This window comes from Hippocampus bargibanti, linkage group LG05 (genome assembly GCF_051943395.1).
Source record: "Hippocampus bargibanti isolate YZ-2025 linkage group LG05, ASM5194339v1, whole genome shotgun sequence".
NCBI classification, from domain to species: Eukaryota; Metazoa; Chordata; class Actinopteri; order Syngnathiformes; family Syngnathidae; genus Hippocampus; species Hippocampus bargibanti.
The window spans coordinates 7,075,001-7,086,198 of NC_142738.1; the positions used below are offsets into that span (position 1 = coordinate 7,075,001).

Sequence of the window (11,198 nt, forward strand, 5' to 3'; positions counted from 1 at the left end):
TCTTCACCTCTAGGTGGAACTTTTTGAATTCCGCGGGGAGGATTTAACCGAAGATGAGGATGGAGGGATTATCCGTCGCATTATCACTAAAGGGCAGCCATATGCCAAACCCAATGAAGGATCCTCTGTTGAAGGTAACCCTTTCCTCATTCTACCTTGATAAGAAACATATTTATTATGATGTCCACTTCTGATAAATCGATGAAAAGGTTTCCTCAGCCGTCATCTGTACTTCTTTGAAGGTGTTGGATGTTTCACTCCATCTGAAGAGCTTCGTCAGCAAACTAACTTTACTAAAAGGACAACTGACACCATTTTTTTGTTTCCTAACTGACATCAGAAAAACGTTTTATAACATCTAAAATACCCAAAACACACAGGCTTATATTTTTAGTCAAATGAAAAACACCAATAAAAATGAGTTAAAGTGTCCAAAAACGACTTCGAAATGAAACCGGAAATGGCCAGTTTCAGAAGGTCCCGCCCCCGTGTTTGTGACGTCACGCCAAGATGTCTTGCCTTGCTCAAGAATCAAAACAATGGCTTCAGATTTGGAGATGCTTTCTTGTTACTCATCCAGTTATGAACATGATTCAAATAGTTCTGAAGAGGAAAGCATAAATGTTTGCAATCGGTTAAAGAACTCCTTCCATATCAATTCGAGCCGTCAGGACTCAACTGTAGCGTCCCAGAAAATGCACAAGATGGCGCCCAAGTTCTGTTGGAAATGGGCTGATTTGTCTGCTTGGAATTTGTGTCAACTAGTATCTAATAGTAGTCTTGGTGCAACACACAACAATAATTCGCCATCGCGTTATTTATGTGTTTTCCTTCTAATTTCACCCTCAACGCGGAGTTTTCAGACCAAACGAAGTACCCAAAATGCATTGTGTGTCGCTTTCTCTCCAAATATAACGTCACGCAGTGGATCGTCATCAACTCGAAAAAAAGACTTCCTGAATATTCAGAACACGTCTTAAGCCGTAAAATATAGCTATATGCGGTGGAATCTTTGTAAAATACGCTCAGTAGAAGTGATTTTACAAATTATAGACACAACTTGTCTGGAGGCGTTGGTTGTTCCTTAACCTAGCCTACACAGACACTTCTAATAAAACGCTGATATTACAGCCTTGTAAATTGCCCAATATTGATCTAATAATATTCTAAGCATGGGATTTTGGATACACTCCTCTTCAGTGACGGTGGAGGGCAGCTACGAGGGGCGCGTGTTTGACGAGAGGGAACTGAAATTCGTGATTGGAGAAGGAGAGTGTCTTGGCTTGCCGGCTGGAGCGGAGAAAGCCATCATGGCCATGGAGGAGGGAGAGGAAGCTCTGTTCCACATCAAAGCGAAGTACGATTGCTGTTTCGTAAGGACCCGCAATTGTAGACATAAAAGCAACATTAGATGGAAAATCAAATGTATTGTTTTGTTTTATTTTCTTGAAGATACGGCTTTGGGAGTGAGGGAAATGCTAAATATGACATTCCCGGCGGGGCGCTTTTACAATATAAGATTAAGCTCACAGCCTTGGAAAAGGCCAAAGAGTCATGGGAGATGAATTCGTCGGAGACGTTGGAACAGAGCGTCGTCGTCAAAGAGAAGGGGACGCAATATTTTAAGGTATGGACAGGTGGTTGAACCTTTGACGCAAGAAAGAAACTCCTGTTGGGTTTTTCGTCGAACATTATAATCAAAGGCATTTTTATAATAATAATAATAATAATAATAATTCATTTAATTTATACGCGCCTTTCAAAACTCTCAAGGTCACTTTACAGTCACAACAAGCTTTTCTGTGGGTGAGCAGTGGCAGCTAATCGATAATAATAATAATAATAGTAAATTGTATTTATACAAAACTTCAGCACTTTACAGTCACAACAAGTAGTGGCTTAGCTATAGATAATAATAATAATACATTGTATTTATAAGCGCCTTTCAAAACTCTCAAGAACATAATAATACATTTCATTTATATGCGCCTTTCAAAACTCTCAAGGACGCTTTACAGGCATAGGATATGTTTTCTGCGGGTGAGCAGCGGCAGCCACACGCGCCAGCGTTCACTCAACCCGGAAGTAACATAAAGTAAACAGAAAACAAAAAAATCTAAATAGCAAATATGACAACACAAAGACACAGTCATTAATTCTTCAGCACTTTCTGTACCCTCTTTGTGACATGAAGCAGTTCTGGATGAAAGAGGAGAGGATCAAAGCGACATAGCCAATAGAAAGCTAGCTAGATAGCTAAAAGAGCTAGCAAAAGATAGCAAATAGCTAGCGAGGCAGCTGGCTAGATAGCTAATAATAATGCATTTCATTTATAGCTGGATGGCAAGATAAATAAAAAGAATTTAAGAGAGGAAAAAAACTAAAAATAGTCAAGAGACAAGACAATAAAAGCTAAATGGGATGAAACAAAACATGCGCCAGCGTTCACTCAACCCGGAAGCAACTCAAATAAATAGAAAGCTAGTTAATAGATAGCCAATAGCTAGCTAGCTAGCCAGCTAGATAGCAGATACATACTGTATTATTGATACCAATCACGTCTAACGCGATACATTTTGATATTGAATTATTGCCCGGCCTCAATAGCGGATGTTATCTGACGGTCACTGCTTGTGTTGACTTTCAGAAGGGAATGTTCAAGCAAGCATCCATGCAGTACAAGAGGATCGTGTCGTGGCTTGAAAAGGCATCGGGATTGTCCGAGGAGGAGGAGGAAAAAGCCAAAGCGCTTCGACTGGCTGCGCATCTCAACCTGGCCATGTGCTATCTGAAGCTGAAAGAGCCGAACCAAGCACTGGAAAACTGCAACAAGGCAAGACATGACACACACAAGGAACAATCCAATGTATCTTCATTTAATTCCAAAATTGTTATCAGGGTTCACAAAGGATGCCAATGACAGGTACAGGGATGCATCTGGGCCGCGCCATTTACGCACTTTGACAGGCACTGGCGCAACTTTGTAACTCCACTGCGCCAGCACCGGTGCATGTCTATTACGAATAGCGCATATTGCTACATGATCTGCGTCACTTATGACATACAGTAAAGTCTCGTTATATCGATATTCTCGGGAGTCCGAAAAAAATATCGATATAACCGGACTATCGATATATCCGATCCTGCGCGCATGTAATTTTCTCCTTGCGTTCATAGAAATAGTATCGTAATAAGCGGTACTATCGATATAACCGATATCGATATAACGAGACTTTACTGTACTTCTGTTAAAATAGCTAAAGAAGCAAATTTAGAATCAGAATCAGAATCATCTTTATTGCCAAGTATGTAGAACACACAAGGAATTTGTTCCCGGTAGAACACGCTGCACTAGTATCGTTGTCAAAAAAAACTGCTAAGTGGCACGATACAGTTCCATTTTGGCTACTGTTGAAAGAGTTCAAAGAGTTATATAACGAGACTTTACTGTAATTAACAGCAGTTTGCCGCAACAAATTGTCACTACTCTCCGCATACTTATTCGATTGTTTCTTAAAAAAATGAGGATGTTTGTTTGCTGCCAATTTTTAATGTCTTTTAGAATTTTACTTGTGTTCTCATGCTCCATATTGAAACCATCCGCCAAAAAAAAAATCATTTCAGTTCAGATCTTAACCCCCCAGATTTTTATCTGTGGGGTTTCCTCAAAGACAATGTATACCAGGGAAATCCACAAACATTTGAAGAACTGAAATATGTCATCAGAGCAAAAATAAGAGCCATCTCGAAAGAAGAGTGTGTAAAAGTGATTGATAACTTTGTCAGATGAGTACAGGTTTGCTTGCAACGAAATGGTGGACATTTGGAACCCATCTTGGGAAAGCCATAAATTGACTAAAAATTGACAGAAATAGATGAAACTCTGGTGAATGGTCTTCCATAAACTGAATAATGTGTGGTTGACATTTGAAATAAATAGCTTTTTAATCAAAGCCACAATTGAAATTTGCATGGGTACGCATCTTTTTGGGTCACCATGCACAAGCAAAAAATGTCTACTGCACAATGGTTTCTCCCTTAGTATTCATTTTAATAAAAACATTCTTGGTTGATTTATTCATTTGTTTATCAGAGGTGGGGGATTTTTTTTGTTCCTCCAGAAACTACCAAAAGGGCTAATTGAATATTAATTTACCCATGGTGCTTTGCAGTATTTACATCAAACATGGCGGATGGTTTCAATATGGAGCATGAGAACAGAAGTAAAATTCTAAAAGACATTAAAAATAGGCAGCAAACAAACATCCTCATTTTTTAAGAAACAATCGAATAAGTATGCGGAGAGTAGTGACAATTTGTTGCAGCAAACTGCTGTTAATTACAGTAAAGTCTCGTTATATCGATATCGGATATATCGATAGTCCCGGTTATATCGATACTATTTCTATGCACGCACGGAGAAAATTACATGCAAACAGAGTCGGATATATCGATAGTCCCGGTTATATCGATATTTTTTCGGACTCCCTTGAATATCGATATAACGAGACTTTACTGTATTTACGTTTAGTGGCTAATGGCAGTGTCTGAAATAACGTGTGTGCCCGAACGCCCGGGGCGGGCAACTTTTATGTCGGGCGTACAACTTAGAAAAACGTCTCCGCCCAGGTGGCCGACAACTTCTTCAAGAAAAAATAAAAAGATTTTTTTCAAAGAAAACTTTATTCATTAAAGCAACACTACAAGCAAACTGCTACAAGCCACATGAACTCCAGTTGCTAAGCGCCTTTCAAAACCTCAAGAACACTTTACAGTCACGGGATAATGTACGCTTACGTTTTGTAGCGTCATAAATTTTGTTAGCTTCTTTTGAATCTTTCTTCTGGGGTTGAGGTTCTGTGCATCTACTTTGGAAAATGATACGCAAATGCACGACCTTAGAATGCTCGGGAAAGTCCGAAGCACGAAGCAGGCTTCTGATTGGCTGCCGTGCCGAGTATGCAAATTGCCAAACGAACCGGTTTTCCGTCACTGATCGGTATTCTGTGAAATTTTAACCCAGATCCTTTCACATAACTGTTCGTACAACGGTTCGTACAGCTTTCATTCATCAAAACCAAAAATGAAACGTATACAAATTTGCATACTCGGCACGGCAGCCAATCAGAAGCCTGCTTCGGACTTTCCAGAACGTTATAAGGTCGTTGATTTGCATATCATTTTCCAAAGTAAATGCACAGAACCTCAGCCCCAGAAGAAAGATTTAAAAGAAGCTAACAAAATTTATGACGCTACAAAACGTAAACGTACATTATTCCGTGACTGTAAAGTGTCCTTGAGTGTTTTGAAAGGCACTTAGGAGGAGTTCACGTGGCTTGTAGCAGACAACGCAACGCAAACATTGCATTGTGCACCATGACAGTGTATGGACAAACGACAACTGGAGCAAAATATTCAGCAAGGGATATTTGGCATAAATTAAGCTAGGGAGCATTTGTGGTAGGTACATCCTTAATTAAAAAAAAAAAAAACATTTATACTTTGCAACAATGTTTTTTTTTTTTTTTTTGCGATTAGTCGTCTTATTGTGTTTCAAGTTGTGAAAAATGGGGTTGGCAACTTTATGGCCGGGCAGGCAACTTTTCAGAGTTGTCTGCCCTGGTGTCCGCTAACTTTCACGGGTCATGGGTTTCAGACACTGCTAATGGGAATGATTTCAGAGCTGTTACAGCGCACATTGGAAATCTTCAAAGCAAATAAATTAGACACGAGTAAGAAATATTGTGCAACGTCTGGTCTCTTAGTCTTTTCTATAATACAGTCGAATATGAAAATCGCACAGTATTGATTGTGCAGTCAATAAAGAAAATTGAAAATGTTTGTTTATTTTATGTATTAATAAATTATGTGACTTGAATTAGAATTGTTGATTTATTAGAAAAATAGATTTTAGTCAAATAATGGTTTTTCATTTGCAGTTTAGAAATATCATGCTCCATTTTAGTTTATGTCAATCAGTTTAGTTAGTATACTTCGGCAGGTAGAACACTAACATGGTCTTCCACTAGGTGGCATAAGATACACCATTAACCTCTTGCCCTGAACAGAATGTGATGATGGCATGTCAACCTTGGTAAAGCAAAATCAGAAGAAATCATCATGTCACTTAATTTTTTTAGGGGAGATTTTACATTTGGATTTAAAACATTTTTCCACTCACAAAATGATGGCAAAGTTTACACTTGACGACAATTTAATAAAGACTGTTTGGTTTATGTGGTGACAGGCGCTGGAGTTGGACGAATCCAGTGAGAAGGCACTATTCCGAAGGGGAGAGGCACTGTTCGGCATGAAAGAGTTTGACAAAGCCAGGGATGACTTTCAGCGTGTTGTCCAACTTTATCCCGTTAACAAAGCTGCTAAGACTCAGGTATGATGGCACTCAAGAAGTTCAACGTGCTTACGTAATGGGCGATGATTGCTTGACTTGGGGTTGATTTATTTATTTATTTCTCAGCATCCAAACTTCAGGTGACATCACTGCTGGAGGATCTGAATTTGGTCCCTGTGGTTGTATTCTTGTTGCTAATGCTATTTAATCTCTAATAATTTATGATACTGATTGAGTTCAAGCCATGAGAGCTACTCTCAATCTACTTAAAAGACAACCGACACCATTTTTTTGCTTCCTAACTGACATCAGTAAAACGTTTTATAGCATCTAAAATACCCAAAACACGCAGGCTGATATTTTTAGTCAAATGAAAAACACCAATAAAAATGACTTCAAGTGTCCCAAAACTACTTCAAAGTAACCTCAGAAAGTTTCAGAAGGTCCCGCCTCCTTGTTCGTGACATCACGCCAAGACGTCTTGCCTTGCTCGAGAATCAGAAGAATGGCTTCAGATTCGGAGAAGACTCTTTCTTGTTACTCATCCAGTTATGAATATGATTCAAATAGTTCTGCAGAGGGAAGCATACATGTTTGCAATCGATTAAAGGAGTCCTTCCATATCAATTCGATCCATTAGGACTCCAATGTAGCGTCCCAGGAAATGCACAAGATGGCGCCCAAGCTCCGTTGGAAATGGGCTGATTTGTCTGCTGGGAATTTGTGTCAACTAGTAGTCTTGGTGCAACACACAACGATTCACCATAGTGTTATTTATGTGTTTTTCCTTCTAATTTCGCCATCAACACGGATCAACGCGATGTTTTCAGACCAAACAAAGTACCGCAAAATGCATTGTGTGTCACTTTCATCGTCATCAACTTGAAAACAAGACTTCCTGAATATTCAGCGTGAGTCTTAAAACGTAAAATATAGCTACATGCGGTGGCATCTTTGTAAAATACGCTCGGTAGAGGTCATTTGAAGTGACTTTACAAATTATGGACACAACTTGTCTGGAGGCGTTGGTTGTCCTTTAATGGGCACACCTGATCGAGTAACACCCCTCTCACAATGAAAAGAGGAGGAACATAGGAGCAACACAGGACATTTCTAAAATGATACACCCCCTTACCACCCTCATCAGCTTAGCGCAAGAATGGCCAAATGGCTGCTCAGAAATATTCAACAGCAACAAAAATACATAAATAAAACGTCACGGTCCAAGTACTTTGCTCGTCTCACCAAAGGGGTATTCCAATCTGTGGATGTTGTTTATTTGACGTCTCTTCCATTCTTGTCATCACCCAGATGGTTCTTTGTCAGAAGCACATGAAGGAGCAGCACGAGAAGGACAAGCGCACATATGCTAACATGTTCCAGAAGTTTGCAGAGAGGGATTCCAAGGTAATGAAATGGATCTTGCCACCTTAACGCATTCACTGCCATTCACAAATTTATTCGGGAATTGAAAATATGACGTAGAGCGCCATTCCCGAAATAGTACGGGTTTTGTTTTCTCTTGTTTGGGTGCTGATAAAGATTTTTGGATCAAATTAGCCATTTAAAAATATTTCTTGTGTATTAATTTAGGCCATATAATTATTTCATTGGTTTATTGGAAACATTACATACAATAACATCAGGCATTCAGGAGACTCAACTCCCTCCCAGCCCTACCCCCGCCCCTTCCTACTGCCACACTCACCAAACTCTGAGTACACGCTACAGTGTAGTGTAAAAAAAAAAGAGTTCAGGATGATAGTACAACGTGTAGCGGCTACACGCTGTACTATCATCCTGAACTCAGTTTTTTTTCTGCAAGACCAAAACTTCAACATTTTTTTGTTTGTTTTTGCGTTACTACACTATGTCACTTTACAGAGGAAACTACCTCACTTTACATACGTCCCTACCTCACTTTACATACGACAATACCTCACTTTGCATTCAGAAATTACATGTATTGTCTGTTGTCAATTGTCTGTCTTTTTAACCTACATTTTAAGTGCCTTGCACGCTGGGTCCAAGGGAACATTAATTTCATCTGTGCTGTATGTCATGCATATTAGCATATTTGACAATAAAGCTGACTTTGACTTTGAATGTTTATGTATTCCTAAAACTCAATATTCTGTGGGTCTTGGAATTTAAGTGACAATGACAAAAACCCTGGCATTGGAGTGGACACATTTTTGCACGTCTGGCAGTAAATGAGTTAAAATGATAGAACGGCACTAACGGTGTCAACAATCTTGAACAGCTCAACCAACCTGGCGGCGTTTTGGTGTTTTGCAGAAAGTGTCCGAGAATGTGAAAAGCAAGGAGAACGGAAACAGTGAAGATATGGAGATCGAGAGTGCACACAAGGAAGCAGAGGGCGACGCGAAAGTCTAACACGCCGTACATTCTGACGGTTCTCATGTTCTTCTGAATTTTGTTACTTCATCCGTTTTGTGTTTTGTGTGTGACGGTATGCGTGGGTGCAAGAAGCAAGTGTCAACAAGAGCCCTGACTGCTAGCTTTCTTCATCCGGGCCTCTTTTGCCATTGTCGTTAATTGTGGCGGCGATCTGAAGCTGGCGTGATGTGGTTTGAATATTTTTGTGCTCATGTGCCCCCTTCTCAACTCTCAACCCGCAGCTTTACAGGTGTGTTTCACATCTGACTTTGCGTTAGCTGTAAAGGGCTATTCACCTTGCAATATACAGTGATACCTCGGTTTACGAACCCCTTGGCTTACGAACTTTTCAGTTTACTTTGCGAACGTTAAATTTCTGAATTTTACCTTGGCATACAAACTTTTTTGGGATACACACGGAGCTGCCTCAATAAGTGATGTGCCATTCGCGAACGAGCCCGTTCTTCTAAGAACAAAATGGCAGCCGACTGTTTTTGTCCTCAATTCCCCGCCCCCAGTCTTCGGTTAAAGCCACGTGATTGGTCAAGAATGCAGCAGTGAGGGGGTGTGGGGTTTACAGATAGAGAGTGAAGCCGTTCTTCAAAAAGAAAATGGCTGCTGAATTTTTCCCCCGCCCCCAGTCTTCGGTTAAAGCCACGTGATTGGTCAAGAACGCAGCAGTGAGGGGGGGTGGTTTCAACATTAAAGAGACAGGCAGACGACAGTGAGTTTCAACTTTGATAGTTCAAAGGCAGAGTGTAGCAAGGTTAAAATATCCCATCAGGCTCCACAAACAACCCGCAGAAGCCATCTGTACACTTGATGGAAAAGGCTATCAACCCAGCTGAACAGGACACAATTGATGAGGAACCAGATAAAATTATCACAGAGAAAGCACCTACAAGGGATCATTCCTCAAGATGGTGAAAGAACAAGGTTACGTTCCTCATCAAGTGTTTAATGCTGAGGCCACTCCATTCCATCAAGCCATCAATGACCGTCACAAAGGTAAATAAAACCACTTTATTATAAAGTACAGTTTATTTCCTTAATTATGATACCATAGCACTTTTCTTATACATAAAATAAGGTATATTTTGTGTAGTTTTAAGGCTTAGAAAATTAGAAAGTAGAAAATTGTTTTATGGGGACCTGGGAATGGATTATTCTCATTTTAATGGTTTCCGATGGGAAATTAATTTTTGGGATACACACTTTTTGCCTTACACACTCTGTCTAGAAACCAGTTAAGTTCGTAAGCCAAGGTATCACTGTATTTGTTTCTCTCAAGCCTCCGTTTTTATGGGCCTTGTGATCAATTCCAGGATTGGCGATGTCTGAACTCTCTATTACAGTGTGCTAGAATGCTCCAAACGTTAATTCAGTGTTCCCTCACTACTTCGCAGTTCAGTGATTCCAAATTTACATTTGTGACCATAATTTCATCCATTGCAGTTTCACCTCACTATTTTGCTGGTTTTCTTAATATTTTTGATCCTTCCAAGTCGGACCAGTCAAGAAATATACTTTTTTTTGAGGGGGGGGATTTGTTATCCAAACACCAATTTGGAAATTACGGCTTCTCATGCACTACTCAGTACCTGTTCGCAGAAGGGGAAGCATGGTGTTTTCTCCTCTTATTTGGGTCATTGCTCCCCGAACACTGTTCCCTCATCATATGCGAGTTGGGAAATATGGTGTCAATGCTTCACTCAGACCGTTGAGAAACTCGCAAATGTTCAAATCTGGTTTACCTAACAAGAATCCCTCCCACGGAAAGTGAGGGAACACTGCATGCATGTAGCAAGAATGCGAGAATGATTTTGGGGGTAAGTCATTGGATCATATTCTCTGGTGGAATTCTCCAGAAGCTCTGTTTTAGGTTTGCGTAAACTCAGCAGTGCTTTTGGGACTAATAGTGTACTTTCAATAATTTCCCCTCCCCAAACGTATTGTGCTTGTGATTTCTGAATGGTTGTGAATACGACAAAAGTAATCAACTGGAATATACCTGGACATGTAAACGAGCATCAAAACAGCTATACCGGACTTTGTTTGAGCGTCTTAATTTTCTGCTGTGTGGATGAAGTTTTGCTGTTTTCAGCCGATTGAAAGGACGTTGCCGTGGAAAAACCACTTTTTGTCGACTTGGACTGTCAGAAGGGGTGTGGGCTGTTTTGGTGTGGCCTCGCGGAATGATTCAATAAACAGTTAAAAGCTCCTTTGCATGGATGTGTGTGATGTTCTTAACTGCATTTTCATCCTTTATCTGCAGTTGCATTGATAACCATTACCTTCCTCAAAAGAAGCCCCCCCCCCCCCCAAGTAATTTTTTTTTCAGAATACACAAAAAAATATCTTCAAATCATTTCAGAGGTAGAATCGAACCATCTAACAACGTACAGTAAAGTCTCATATCGATATTCTCGGGAGTCGGAAAAAATAT

The 11,198-nt window shown here is 40.0% G+C and overlaps 1 protein-coding gene across 1 annotated transcript in view; it reads left to right on the forward strand.

Annotated features, from left to right (window-relative positions):
• fkbp4 (FKBP prolyl isomerase 4) overlaps positions 1–10,973 on the forward strand; it is a 19,563-nt gene extending 8,590 nt beyond the window's left edge. The window contains exons 4-10 of the mRNA XM_088996015.1: positions 14–134; positions 1,201–1,357; positions 1,453–1,627; positions 2,648–2,833; positions 6,248–6,391; positions 7,664–7,759; positions 8,651–10,973. Coding sequence (XP_088852141.1) covers positions 14–134; positions 1,201–1,357; positions 1,453–1,627; positions 2,648–2,833; positions 6,248–6,391; positions 7,664–7,759; positions 8,651–8,749 — 978 coding nt within the window. The 3' untranslated portion in view covers positions 8,750–10,973. The remainder of the gene's footprint in view (positions 1–13; positions 135–1,200; positions 1,358–1,452; positions 1,628–2,647; positions 2,834–6,247; positions 6,392–7,663; positions 7,760–8,650) is intronic.
• The last annotated feature ends 225 nt before the right edge of the window (positions 10,974–11,198 follow it).